Here is a 15,006-nt window from a genome sequence, read left to right as displayed (position 1 = left end):
ATAGGCTGGCGGGGGGGGGGGATTGTCATCCGACAGAAATAAAGTTCCCGTTAACAGCGCGGATGGAAAGTAATTTACAGATACGCTGTCCCCCCACCATCTTTGTGCCGCCCAGATAAGGTTTCATTTCACAAACGGATAGGAGACATTTTCACTTACGGGCCGCCATTCTGGGACACCTGTGATAACAGCTTGTGGACCCCTAATTGAAAATGGGTTTCAAAATGGATTTCCACTTTTCTTCCTTCCCTCCTTCAACCCCCCCCCCCCCTACCCCGCAGTTTCCTCCATCTCCCTCCGTGACTGCCCCCGCCGTCCGTCAAAACCATGCTTTATTCCGATTTAACCCCCTCCCGCCCTCCCCCCAACCCCCAAACTCCACTCTCCGTCCTCTTTTGGTCCGAAGAGGTATATTGGAAGGGCAGGGCGGGAGAACGGCGAGTCCGGGGAAAATGGAGCTTCGGGAGCGGATCATCCCTCAGCCCGTGTCAGCACTATGACAGCCGCGTGATCCGTCTTGTTAATGAAATCATTGATCACTTGATGGGACTCATAATCAACTGTTTCTCCACTGTGTTCTGCTCCATCTCTGCCTTCTCCCGATCCCCTCCTCGTGTTGCTTCTTGAAGCGATGAAAAATCTCCTCTTTTGTTGTTCAAGAATAGAAGGTATACATCCGATGCAGAGGTGACTGATCTGTGCTTTAGAACCAACTCGGAGGAGGATCCCTCCCATCTGTTTCTGTGCTATGTGCCTTTGGTGGGGTCCAGAGGAGGAAGCGAGGGTCCCCTCCATGTTGCTTTGCTCCCAGTTCTGGGTCTGCGGGGCTAATGAGAGAAGACTGATGTAGGGATAAGGGACCTCCAGGGAGTACTGCCTGGCCCGGGGGTCAAACAGCACAATGGAGGAGGCGTTTTGAGGCCGACCCCCCCCCCCCCCCCCCAGCAAAACTGGGTATTTGTGTTCAAATAACCCCCTGCTTGTTGCATAAATAATACATAAAAAATGCATGGAAAAACCTTTCAGACTCCACGAGGATAAATTAAGGCCTACCTGTAGATACACAAACAGTGGGCGTGCCTCGCTTTCTCTCGTGAGTCACACTCATTTCACGGACCTCTGGACTGAAGGCAATTTCCTGCAGCAGCAGGGGGACGGGCTTTGGCAGCGCCACCTCGCTGGGGCCCGAGGCGTGAGATTAGCTTAGCCTCATTGCTACTCAGGGTGGAGGGGGGGGGGGGGGACACGAGCCTTCCAGCCCAGCCTTGGTCTTTGGACTCGCTTGACTGGCGGACTTCCGTCCACAGCGCCGCAGTGAGAAATCAGTGGTCACCGGGGGTCACAGAGAAGTCCCCGGACCATCACCCCCTCGGCCCCCCCAAAAAAAGATAATGAGCATGTCCCAAAGGATATGATGTAATGGGGTTAGGTTTGGGGTTAGCCAAGTAACATCCCAACACCGCTCCACCAATGCCAGGTCCCATTCCTCTGAGACCAGGGAGGTGCGGGGGCCCCGTAAACCCCATAATGTGGGGAAACAGTATTTGATTATGCTTGTACTTTTTTTTTTTTTTGCTATTTGTTGTCAGGCATTGGTGCCCCCCCACCAGTAGGAACAAAAGCAAGAGCGTCCCGAGCCTGCCAGGAGGATTTAGTATGGTGCCTTCCTTCCCTCGCGCTGTGTTGTGCTCGCCTCCTCTCGGGTCGTTGCGAAAGTCATGGTCGGTGTTTGCTTCAATTCGAACACCGACGGACGTTTGCGTCCGACGGCTTTTGCCCCGCCGCATCTGGTGTTGATCATAAATGTGCGATGACAAAAACGTTTTCCAGTTTTGGTTTTTTAAATGCTTCCTTGACACACTTCATCATGTGGTGAGAACATATAATTAGTTCAAGGTTCGAGTCTGGCTGGGGATTTACTTGTGGATTTTAGTTGGACGCGTGCACAAAAGGCTAAAGAGACACAACTTGAATGGCACTTTGGTAGAGTGCAGATCTCGGCCAAGAAAATATACCAGATGCGGGTTTTATAAATGTTAGTTTTCATTTCTGCTTGTAAATCCATGAGAAAATTTGGATCGCAATTGGACCGCTTCTCTTAGATTGTCATCGAGTACTGTTTTGATAGCACTGTATCACGTCTATTAATCATCAAGTTAAACACGACCTTTCAAGTACAAACTGTTAGACACGTTCATTTTTCTTTTTTTTCAAGTGGAGCACCATAAGTGTCACCATATGGGGCAAAACTTTCTATGTTAGTGGAGATGGATATGTCGGACTACAGACGAGGTTGTAAGATTCCCAAACCGTGTGACCTGAATCTGTAAAACAATTTCTCGGATTATTCCTTGTACCAACCTACACAAAGCTTCATGGAGAATTGTTGTGTAGTTTAAATTTTTTTTTTCTGGGGTCCGAAAAACACAAACCTCGCCTCCTTGGCTGAGACCTCTCAATATAAATAACTTTTCACAAATGGGGGGGGGGGGGGGTGCATGGCCGCCTCTGCCATTGTAGCACCGCAGTCGGGATTTCCAATGGCAGAAGCTTGCGTTTCAGCCTCTGACAAACTTGATCAAGTCAAGCTTTCAGGTTTGCATGAACAAGAGGCCCCCGCATCCCCTTAATCTCTCCCTCCTGACCTCTGCACCCCCCTGGGCCTGGAGCCCCCCCCCCCCTTCTCCCACCTCCCCACCAACCAGATCTCCCTCTCGACGGAGGCGCTCGGATCAAAGGCCAAAAAGCACGGCGGCGATTCCTGGCGATTGATTGGAAGCAGACACGGCGGAGAGGCAGCGGCGCTCTCCGCGCTCTCCCCTGCGCTCTCGCTTCTTCCCACCCTCCTTTCTCCCAGGGCTCTCGTAAACAGCTCAGGTTCGGAGTGTGAAATGAGTCGCCACTATTGGCAGAGCCAGCCCTGGGATCACATCCGCACCGGCGTGGCGAGTCCCCCCCCCCTCCTGGATCGGGAAAAGGGAGATGAGGAACTGGAGTTAGTGGGCTGTCAGCTGATAAGAACCATTTGTCAGGGTTGGATCCGGGGAGGCACGGTGTAATCCCCTTACCCCGTTCTGAGAGAAATTGATTTTCCGAAGGAGAGGGCATGCGGAGAATTGAACTCAGATGTGTTGCGGGGACTGACTTTGCCGGCGAAACAAATGTCGGTAGCGGCAGTGCCAACATGAACTTGACCGAGTCCTCATGTGAAGCAAGAACTGGTTTTCACCAACTCCCCCACCCACCCCCGCTCCATCATTCTTTGATGGCATTTGAATAGGCTCGCTCCATTTTGTGACATCAATGATGGAATCCACTCCCCTCACCCGCAAAGATTCGGTGAGGGGTCAATTTCAGACAAACATTTTGGTCACGGGGTGTACAAGGCCAGTTCAAAGGCCGATGTATTGAGATGTGGCCCCATCAGAATTGAAGGGAAAGATTTTTTGGGGGATTGATGAAGAAGCACAGTTGAAAACACCCTGAACCACTTGCCTCGTCTTTCTTACCTCCACCCGAAGCTGGGAGGCTGCGCCGATGTCCGGAGGGCAGACCTGACTGCCGCAGTTCCATTACCGCCCAGGGGTGTCGCTTGTGAGACAAACTCTAAAAAGGAGACAGGAGGGGGGGCAGGGGTGGGGCCTGTGCGCCAAGTTTATTGGCGCGGAGCCAAAAGTTTTGTTTTCCCTCCCTCTGGTATCCACAAAGAACCCCCGCCGGAGTCTCCGATTACATTTTTAAAAGCTTTTTATCTGTCCACACTTGTTGCACACCGCTGACGCTCACACATGCGCGGAGGCGCTCGTTTTTTTTTTCTCCGCCGCTAAAAGGCGGTATTGACGGTGCTAGCGCGAGGGGGCATTATGATTAACTATTTGGTGACCTCATGACTTCATCTTCGAGTGCTGTCAGAGGAGCTCCATATTATGTCTGGGCCTCTCTCTGTGGGCTCTTTGTTTCTGGGTTTGGCTCTGGGACAACTCTGCGTGGGTCTGTGCGAGTCGCCCCCCCCCCCCCCCCCGCCCCCTCGCCGTACCCCGTGGGGTTCACGAGGGAGGGGTTTGGAGATGCTTTACAGTGGATGAAAAGAGGGAGGTGCATGCAGTGAGGAAATGAAAAGAGTTGGGTGGGAGGGGGGGGTGTAAAATGAAGGATATGGAGGAGACTGGCGAGTGACGAGAGGGGAGATTAGCGAAGGAGACGGGCAACGGGGAACACCACGCCGCACTTAAATCCGAAAGTAGCCTCGAGTTTACAGTGATCACTTTAAACACCGCTTTCCCTCCAGTCCAATAAAGGACGGCAGATATGCGGCTCAAGTCGATATTTATGTGGGATTAACGGTAAAGTAATGCCCAGATTAGAAAAAAAACGCCAGGGACAGGGACAGGTCATTAAAGCGGAGGACACGGGATGCCTGATGGATGGGAGGAAAAGGACGCAGGGTGCGGTGTGCAATGGAAAACCCAGAGATGACATTTTAAGCGAAAGACCATGAAGTGGAGCTGCTATATTTGGACTCCATCACTGCAAGCGGCAACAATTTCTCCGCCCTGTGGCCTTAAGATGACTCCGAACTCACCTAAAATTTGACTGTTGGGCCAACGAAGGTCTCGGTCTTGTCTGTATTTTTTCAGGGGGAGCCAAGGTCAAGTCTAGGCTTTTTTTTTTTTTTTTGCTCCGAGCTGATTTCGTAATGATGATTTGCAAATTGGAAAGCAAACATTGCTTGACACGCCAATAAAAGAATCCTTGTGAGACACATTGCCGCCTCCGAGCCTCCGCAAAATGTACCAACCTTATTCCAAATCACGTGTTGAACGCTTAAGGCTAAAACCTCGATGCGATTAGCCTGTCGGTCGAACACCAGCGACTCATTGTGTGTGTGTATGTATGTGTGTGTGTGTGTGTGTGTGTGTGTGTGAATGTCCAGAACAGCTCCTCGTTGCGAGTGCCAGGTAGTTAGCGTGTTCTTTTTACGGCACCTGGCTTGCGGTTTGGAATTGTGATTGCCATGCTTGCTAGTTTAAAAAAAAAAAATCCTGTGCGATGGGCTGGACAGCGTGAGTGTTGCCAGCTGCGGCATGAAAGACCCGACTGTGCCATTCGTTTCACCCGAATTTGTCACACTCACGCGCAGCCGCTCGTCCGACGTGTAATGGAGACGCTCGGCCTTCGGCGGGGGTTCGACTGAGACGAATGCTCTGTTACCAATGCAAATTGGCTCCTCGCACCTCTTCTGAGCGATCGCAGCGCTGGTCTCCTGACCGGACAGTATGTGAGTGCGAGTTTTCCAAGCGTGAGGTTTTTTTTTTCGGGTACGGATGCCAACGCGTCAAGTCTCTGCGATCATTGCTTCCATTCACTTCCCGCTGCGTGCCAGTGATGTCATAACATCGTGCTGACCCTTGGCGACACTTAAAGGAGACGCATCGTGACTTTGGTTTTACAATTCAAAACAGTCCCCAGGTGTTTTTTTAAAAAAAGTATTAAGACATGGAATTGAAATACCCCAAGAATCAAGATAACTTTTTTGGACGAAGCCCTTGGAAGAGCCCCCCCCCCCCCCCCCCCCGAAAACACCCAGAACAGCGCCGCACGTTATTTTTTCACCGTCCTAGCGAATGACCTTTACAGCGCAGATGCTAGCGTGACTGTTTCCAAACTTCCACAAATCGGCGATGTCCCACTTAGCGCGTGGGTCGCGCTTGTTGAGAGCACGGCGGACGGCAGGAAGGCGCAGAGAGACCACGGCGGAGCAGCGCCAGTCATTGATAAAGTACTTAGCAGTAGGAAAATTAATGAATCCGGGCTTGACTCGGAGAGCATTTTTTTTTTTTTTTTTGGAGGGGGGGGATGGCTTATGTGTGTGTGTGCGGCGCATGATGGAGTGGAAGCGGGTGAGGGTGAGGGGGAGTAATCCTGTTCCAGATAAATGGCTGATCCCCCTTCATTCCTTTGCTATCAAATGTCAAAAGTCAAATTAGCCCGCTAGCCTCTGTTAGGAGGTAACATGCTTGTCAATGACTGGCGGGCAGGTGCCTCATTAGGCGTCATCTTCGACTTCGCTACTCTTGCGTCTCCACAAAAAAAAAAAAGGGGGATTTTTTCTTTTTTTTTCTTTTGTTGAAGTCATTTTTATTTTCTTGATTTGTACTCGGTGTTCATTTCTAATTCCGGGTCTCTCATCCCAAAGAGTGAAATGTTTTGAGCTGCCCCCCCCCAACTTGTGCATCATTGCTCAAAAGTAGTTTTGAAGCAACAAGCTTCATTCTACCCCGATGCTGTTGGGATACTTAAGTGTAACAAGATCCTGAAGGAAGTGCAATGAACTGCTGCTTTAACATGCGTAGTGGCATTTTTGGATTTCCGTAATAATTTCTTTTCCCTCCTCTCTACTGGATCCCAACAGTTGGCTCGCCACTTCTTTGCTTTGGCCACAGATCAGTTTCTCTTGGCAAGCCGGTGCTAATCGGAGTGCCACAGACCAGTCCGGCTCGCTCGCTCGCTCGTGTGTGTGTGTGTGTGTGTGTGTGTGTGTGTGTGTGTGTCAGAAGTATGATTCTGCCGTTCGTGCCCTGGTGGAAACTGGCCCTCTGCTGGTGTGCTGGGAAGCGTGCCCAGATCAAGCCCCACCCCCGCCCCCTCCTAAATCAACGAAGCACTGTCCCAGCCGGTGCGAATTCGGGGCCCTGGTGTTGCATTGTTCCAGTGGACAGTTGGAAGTACGAAACAGGTTCCGGCCCATCATTGCCGACTTGTGAGCGTCTGAAGCCACGCTGATACGTTTCGTAAGCCGATTGGCCGGGAGCGTTAAATGGAATTTCTGGCTTTCAAGCTGTGGTCAAATGCATTTCTTGGTGTTTGACGCCGCCAAGAATGCTAGCCAAAGTGCCCTTTGGCGAATGCCCGTCTCGGGCCTTGCCGCACAGCAAAGCGACGCGAACGAAAGCAACTCAACTGGGCAGTCGTCAAGAAAACAGTCCGTGAGTCTTTGCCAAGCTTTTAAAGCTCCACATACAATCTAATGTACTGTATTCGAATTTTTTTTTTGAACCACAAAAACATGGCACGATTGTCAAGGAAGAAGCGGACTGCCAAAAAGAAACCGGCATCGATAATGGGCAGAGTGGACATTTTGAGGCGCTGTTGGGAATGATTGATCATCCCATTCATTGACATTTAGTGACGGAGACTCTGCACGCTTTGCTTTCCATCATGTATTCTAGCTCGTATAAAATATTTACAATAAAATATAAAATATTTTTGAGCCACTGTGGAAAAAAAAAGACTCTATGGACACATGTGCTCGGAGCACAAACAAATCTCCCAAAATGTCATTCATACATTTCAAATCCAAACGGTCAGCTAAGACGTTTACATGGTCGACAAACCTCATCGTGGTGCCAGTGCTCTGGGCCCGCAAGGATGGATTTAAAATCTGACTGCGGGTCCCCCGAGAGCCATATCCTGCCTGTTTTCAGAGCTCTCCCGACTCCAACACACCTGATTCGATTGATCGTGATGGTTTCGGGCTTCTACAGAGCGTACTGATGAGCTGATCGTTTGAATGAGGTGCGTTGGAGTAGTTCCCTTAAACCTGGGTTCTAGAAACAGATTGCGAGTAGTGGACTGTCAAACTGAAGTTACATGGGCGCGCAATCACGTGGCATTGTTATGGAGAAGTTCGTAACAGGTTACAGCCCATCATTGCCGACTTGTGACGGTCGGAAGCCGGTTGGCCGGGAGCGCCTAATGGAATCTTTGCCTTTGAAGTTGCCATCAAATGCATCTCTTGGTGTTTGATTCGGCTTAAGAATGTAGGTGAAGGTGTATTTCGAGTGAAAAGTCTTAAAAGCAACCTAACTATCCCTTGTACCAAAAAAAAAAAAAAGGGCATCAATGTGCATTTTAGAGTGGAAGCTTTTTAGCTGTAGCGGGCCGCTGCTCATTGCTCCATCACAATGTGGGCCTGATGACATGCTGGTGGGGTTTCGAGCCGCCGTGCCCCTGATGGGCGAGCAAGGGAGGGGGGCGAAGGGGGCCGGCGGAGTCTTGGCATGGCACAATCCCGCTGTGAGCCTGATTTGAGGTGAGCGCCAGCAAGATGGAAGGAGCCGGGCAGGCTTTGATTTGCCCCTGCGGCCCGGCGGCCGGGGACTGCGAGAGACTGAGGGAGCTCCTGGGGGCCGGGGGTGGCGGGGGGGTAGTCCCAGCAGACCCCCGGCGGCACAGAGAGAGAGTAGCTGGGAGCCAAATTGAGATGTGGGAGTTGTTGAATTTGCCTGGATGAATATTGAAGTGGGCATTTGTGGTGTGTGTGAAATCAGCTGCTGACTGCTAACCAGGAGTGGGAGCCTCCCTACCTGCTGACAGTAGAATCGGTTTCCACAATGCTCGCCTGTGCGCAGAATTCATTATTGAACAGAGGTTACATTGAGGCAACTCACAAGTTTATTGGGCAATAGACTGGTGGTGAAAATCCTCGTTGATCCTCATTTTTTTTTTTTTGGGGGGGGGGTGAGATTGGCAGTAACATTGTTAAAACGATTCACATCCAGAGACAATCTTGAGAGTTGAAATGATTCAAGCACAACTTGAGAAGCACTCATCTGTACCTGAAATATATTTCCAACAGAAGTAGCCATTTTATTTTATTTTTAATTGTGTATATACGTATATATATATATATATATATATATATATATATATATATATATATATACAGTATATATATATGTATTTCTTAGTATGTTAGTAGTAGATGTAATGATTTAATTTTTTGGAATTTTAGTCTACTTTTACTTTCGACAGATATACAAACCTTTTTGATATTTTTCTTAATCTTGAGAATTTTTATTTTGAAGAGTTGTTCATTTTAGCTTTATTTCTTATTATTAGTCCAGTTTGACTAGGTTTTTTTTGTTGCTTTTTTTTTTTTTGTGCGCCAACTTTTTGTAAGTTGACTCGGCTAAACAAAGCTAAGCCGCTTAAAGGTCACCAGGTACTGAGCGAGATGTCTTGCCTTGTAAGTCACCAGCGGACAGGAAGTGAAGTCACCCGTCGTGGGGGGGACGAGAGCGCGGCCCTATCCTCGGGATCCCGCTCGCAGTCGTTGAGTTGGGCTCGGCCGAATTTCTCCGCCGAGTCTTCCAGGCTGGCCGCTAATCACCACCGATTCCTTCGTGTCTATTGCGGCGAATCAGGTGCATAAGCTTAAGCGGCTTGGAGACGTGCTCTTATTAAACTGCAGCCAGCTGCTGGAATTTTCTCCTTCTCCCCTCTCTCCCGCTCATTGTTGATTGGGGGGGGGGGTCTCCAAGTCTTTCCCGGGAGTTGATTTGCAAGAGAAAGACGAGGAGGGGAGGGGAGGTGGAATAAAAGGGGAGCAAGAGATTATTGCACAGGAGGAGAGGAGCTTTGAAGACGAAGTGCTTGTGCGATTTCGCTTCATGTCTCCTCCATGTGCAGCCAAAACCTGTTTGTGCCATTGACAAACGCTTCTTTGAGGCGCCCAAGGTGGAGCGCCGCTTCTCTCTGGCTTTGGCTCAGACGTACAACAACACCTCTTCTGATGTTTGGGCTTCACAAAAGATGGTTGGGGGTTGGAGGAGAGTTGGCGAGGAAAGGGGGTGGGGGGCATCTTCTCTTTTTTTTTTTTTTTTTTTGCAATGGGCCTTTGTGCGCCCCCTGAAAAGCACACGTCCCGGCCTGGGAGACTGACAAGAGTTGAGGCCGGAGGGCAAATCAGATCCTTGAGAATGAAAGACGGGTTAGCATTAGGAAGGAGAAGCCCTTGTTTTTTAACCTCTGCCTTCGGCGGAGGGGGTTGTCGAATGGGGGGGGGGTGTTGGGGGGCGTTTTTCAGGTTTCTCTGAATTGCTGGGTTGCCGCTAAATTTGTCCCTCACAGTAATACCGCGCTATATCGCGGTAACTCCTTCGCCCCCCCTATATGTTGTAGGTTAGCATGAAGCTAGCAAACTTTAGTTTAATTTGAAATGTATCATGTCACAATGTACTAGAAAACTTTTTTTTTTCCTGGCATGGCAGCAATATACTTGTGTCGGAAAGTGGAGGGAGATCACTTTTCCGGCTTTCAAGCATCACATCCACCCCTGCTTTCCTCCTGAATGGTTTGCGGCCCGTTTTGACAATAGCGACATGGACAAGAAGGGGCGACATTTGGGATTTTTGGGGACTTTAATGAGCGGCTCGCAGGTGTTGAAAGGAGAGAGCGCGCAGCTACGCTAAAAGGGGTTCTGGGAAGAATGGCGCAACGGAGCACCGGGTACCTTTCTAGTGGCGCAGGAAGTAGTAAAGGCGGTGCGCGCCCTCTGATCAGGACGGCAGCGAGCACAATTACCTTCTTTTCAAATCCTTCAGTGACACTGCAGGAGGAAGGAGGACTTTGAACAGTTGAAAGGCGCCAGCGCGCTTTCAAGCTCAAACGCGAGCAGGAAAGGCCTCTGAAATTTGTTCAGCGTTCCCCATCCACCATTAGCTTGTTTCTTCCTCTCGCCTGCAGGCATTTAAGCGCTTTTTGAAAAGATGTTAAGAAATTCAATCACCACAGAAAGAGAGGGAGGGAGAGAACGGGATAGTTCTAGTATTTTTTTTTTGGGGGTCTGCAGAGACCCGGCCTGCTGCTTTTGTGCTGGTCTGAATGGACCCACAAACTGGCGGAGGGCTTAGTGTGGTGACCGTAGGGGCGGAATTAAAAAAAATGAAGGTGAAGCTTCTTCGTCTTTGTCTTCTTCTACAGCCGGTGTCCACCCGGGAGTCAATTGAGCCTTTGTGCCTCTGAGTGTTTCGTTAACCATTGAAGGTGCTTGGAAGCGCAGTAATGAAGCCCCTCAAGGTGCGATATGGGACGTTGATGAACCCCGCCCCATGCTCGCCATGGTCACAGCTGCGGGGTGTGTGACACGGCTGTGATTGAGCCATTAGTCGCTTGACCTCACCGGGAGTGGCGGGGGGTCGTGAAGCGCTTAGATCCTGGCCCGCCAGCCTGGACTTTTCCGTGGCGGAGGCCACTGGTGGTACTGGCATCTGCTAAGTGTAAAAGGTGTCGTCGCCGGAAGGTTCCGCGTTTCAGCTTCTTGGCCTCCCTTGAGTAGTATGCGGAGAATCACTCAATTGAATGTCTTATTTTTATTACTTTAATCCAGTTCAGTTCAGTTGTATTTAACTTTAAAGTACAATACATTGTGTCTTATCTTTTGGAGTAGTTAGAATCATTACAGTATACTTGGTATGTTGTCACATACGGGGGGGGGGGGAAATATCGGAATTAACCTGCAGTATGAACATAGCCTTAGGCACACTACGGTTCTACGTTTCAGTGTCGGTAATGACGGTGCTACTTTTTTAGTATTTTTCGAGGTGGTCCTTGGTGTAAAAAGTTTGAGAACGGCTGCCTCGAGCAATGCAAGGCGGCATTTGAGCAGCCACTTAAGAACAACAAAGCAGGCCAGGTTTACAGAACGCCTCCTTAAGGGGGCGAGGATTGAGAAGAGGGGGGAATGTCGCGAAGCCATGCGGCTGGCAGCCCACGGGTCCCGCTCTTATTCCGTGACGGGTCGGCGGTGGCGGCGAAGGAACGGTGGGATCCTCTAACGCGGAACTGACAGGCTGAGAGAGGAGCGAGCCGCCCTCATCCGCAGGAAATGACAGCGTCAGTTATGATATAAGCATTTAATCCCATACTGCACAGCCCGTGATCTTATTAAGGGAATAATGGCATTTATACGCTCTAAAGCTGGATTAATAGGTCTGGCTCTTGCAAAGCGCAATATTAACATAAAGCGATTTCGGGAATTGGGTTCATCCGCCGCCGCCAACACGGGGCTGGGAAAAGTGGAGGCCGCGAGCGCCACGTTCGCTCGCAAGGAAAAAGAGGAAAAAAATGCATCCGCCGCTTCCCTCGCTTCGTCTGACGTCGACATGTGAGAACGGGCTAGTTGACTGGAGTACATATTTATGAGCTTATTTATCTGATGTTTAATAAATGGAGCGATGTAGCGGTTAAAAGGCCGCTGGGCGCGCATGTCTACCGGCCAATTTTAGCTGTTGAGACGCGCTTAAGAGGCTTTTTGCGCCCGGGAAATATAAACAGTTGAAAGGGGGTGTCAAGCGGACGTTTTTCGAAAACAGCGCAAAAAAATGCATCACATGCTGAAATGTCACCCGACAAAGTGTGCGTTTGAGCCAAAGTGACCATTAATGAGTTTAAACTCACTTACGCCACTCACAAAAGTTAGAGCAATGATTCTCCAAGTATGGCTCCCTCTGGTGGTGTGCGGAAGAATCCTTACTTGATTACAGTTCGTTGCATTTAATTTAGCAGTTTTCAAGTTTTCTTAATTTATTTTTGTTGTACACTTTTTTTTTTACATACAGTATCTCCTATTTTTTTATTCACCCGTTTTCTTTTGTTAGTTTCTTGTTATTTAGTAGAATTAAGCGGGTCATATTGACCCATAAACATTCTTGGCGTACAAAAACAAACAAAAGCAGGGTTAACGCTTCATACTCCTTACGGATCGCTGACTGACTTTGCACCCCATTAGTCCGCCCTCGCGTAGATGCCAGTTCAAAGGTCAAACCCCATGTCAAAGGCCGTGTCTTTCTTGGCTGAGCTCAGCCCTTGAACTCAACTCGGCGTTTATCCCCTTCTTTAGCCAGCGTGCCAGGAAGCTTTTCCCCCCCAGAGATACTGCTCCTCCCAATTTCTCCGTCAGACAGCGGATGAGAGATTTAGTTTAAGAACAGGCCAAAGGGGGGGCTAGAGGTGGGGGTGAGAGGAGGGAGGGGGTGCTTGATACAACCCATGACGCTGTTTAATGGGCAGCTTGGAATGCGGTCGGGAAGCCTCTCTTGCTCTCTCTATGGGAGTTATGAAGGAGAGGGAAAAAAAAAGCTGAATTTAAGAGCAGACTTCTGGGAAATCCTCAAGTTTGAAACGCTTTTGCCCATATACGCCGCACCTCCCACATGTGGCTGTTTACACGGATGATAAAAAGCCTCACTTGGTTGCAGGTGAGGAAAAGCGGACACTGTTTTTTTTTTAAATTGGTATTTCAAAAAATTTAAATTCAGATTTAAAAATCGAAATCATCTTGCCCCATTGAAATGAATGGGAATGCAATTAATCCATTCCAGCCACTCCACAAATACTCCCAAATCAAAAGTTTAAACATGTTTTTTTCCCACAAGCAAAAGTGTACTCAACAGTATTTTACTCACCATAAACACTCTTCATAACATTTACTCTCCATAAAACCTTCAAACACGGCAAATGTGAGTTAAGAAAATCGTTGTACTTCATGGAATGTTTGATGGCGGCTGACAAACCAGCCCCATGGCGCTTTTGCGCCACCACCTGTGAATTCATAGTCTCCAGGTGCTGCGACGCCATCTGTCGATGGGTGTCTCTGGTTTCTGCAATGTCTTCCTTCATGAAGCCCCTTGTGGTCATTTTGCAGAGGACGAAAGCTCGGGCCCGCCGTACCACCGCGAGAGGCGCAACGCCCTGAGCTCGGAGCGCGGCGTGACCGAAGAGCCGTCCACGTCCACCGAGGAACGGCCTTCGCCGCTCAAGAAGGAGCTGCCCGGCTCGCTGCCCCACCTGGCCGATCACGCCCTTCCCTACCGAGGGACCCTCTTCGCCATGGACCCCCGCAACGGCTACCTGGACTCGCACTACCGTAAGAAACTTTCAAGCGCTCTTCTTAGCAGTATTGCACGCCAGAAGGCTGTGCCCGTGAGTGTTTTTCAGTAGCATGTGAGAGAGTGTTCATGAGTGTTTGTGAGAGAGTTCCAAGTGTTTTTAGTTTTTCAGTATTGTGTGCGAAAGCGTTCCAGTGATGAATCTGAGTGTTAGTGTGTGAGAATGTGTCACCAGTGTGTGTGAAAGCGTTTTAGAGGTGAATGAGAGAGTGTTTTAGAGTGAGTGTGGGAGCTCTTTCCAATGGAAATGTGAGAGCGTTTCACTGGTGCATGTGAGAGCATTTCAGTAGTGTGTGTGGATGTATATTTTTCTGTCGGATGTGTGAGAGCTTTTCTACAGTGTTTGAGTAAAACGTTTTTAAGTTATTGCGGGTGAGAGTGTTTCAGTAGTGAATGTGGATCATTTCAAAAGAAAGAGACAAAACATTTCAGTAGTGTGTGTGTGTGTGTGTGTGTGTGAATGATTTTCACGAGTGTGTGTGTGAGAGTTTCGATCATGTGTGGGAGCATATTTCTAGTGTAGTGTAATGAATCATTTTCCCCATGAGTGCCTGAGAGCATTTCGGTCGTGTGCGATCATTTCAGTAGTACGTGTGAGCGAGAATCATTTTTCACTGATTTAAGAATGTTTGAAGAATATATGCAGGAATGTTTCAGTAGTGTGTGAGAGTATTTTTAGTCGTGGATGTGAGAGGTCATCCCGTCGGTCCCTGACAATCCAGTCCACCTTGCACGGCAGCATTAGTATGGCGAGCGCGCCGGCTTAATTCCCTCATTAGGGCGGGCTGTCTGGGCGCCGGGCTCACTCTCGTCAACTCGCACTTCAAACGGCCCAAATTCAAACCGCATCTCCTTGCTCCTGCTAGCCCGCTCCCCTCCCACCTTGCAACTGGGAGACCTGACAAGCAGGCGTAAGGCCTTACGTGAGGTCGTGGAGATCATCTGAGGCAAAGGTGGGCGGCGGGGAGATGATTGGGTTAGCATCAGTCTGATTAAGAGGCTAATTGCCTGCTGGGTTTGCCATCAATCGGCTCTGAAGGGGCTTCAGGCCGATTGCTAATGAAGAGTCCAGCGGACCCCGACCGCCAGGTTTAAGTCTATTTCCCGAAGGGAAAGCTTTCTTGAAAAGAAGTCCGTGCTGGTGGCGTGACGGCCGCCGCGATGTTAGTGGCTATTCCGCCCCGGCCTAACTCAGCAACACTGCCACTTCTCGTTTGTGCAGTCGGAAGGTCGGAGACCACTGAAAGCGGCAAGTGGGGGATGAGGGCGGCTCTTT

The 15,006-nt window shown here is 49.5% G+C and overlaps 1 protein-coding gene across 1 annotated transcript in view; it reads left to right on the top strand.

Moving 5' to 3' along the window:
* Window positions 1-15,006, top strand: part of gli3 (GLI family zinc finger 3) — a 75,681-nt gene that overhangs the window by 18,611 nt on the left and 42,064 nt on the right. The window contains exon 3 of the mRNA XM_086102496.1: window positions 13,487-13,708. Coding sequence (XP_085958622.1) covers window positions 13,487-13,708 — 222 coding nt within the window. The remainder of the gene's footprint in view (window positions 1-13,486; window positions 13,709-15,006) is intronic.

Source organism: Hippocampus guttulatus, chromosome 21 (genome assembly GCF_054856545.1).
Source record: "Hippocampus guttulatus isolate MCC_2025c chromosome 21, RoL_Hgut_1.0, whole genome shotgun sequence".
In the NCBI taxonomy this organism is placed as follows: Eukaryota; Metazoa; Chordata; class Actinopteri; order Syngnathiformes; family Syngnathidae; genus Hippocampus; species Hippocampus guttulatus.
The sequence above is the reverse complement of the archived record's forward strand: the minus strand, read 5'-3'. Positions and strand labels throughout refer to the sequence as shown.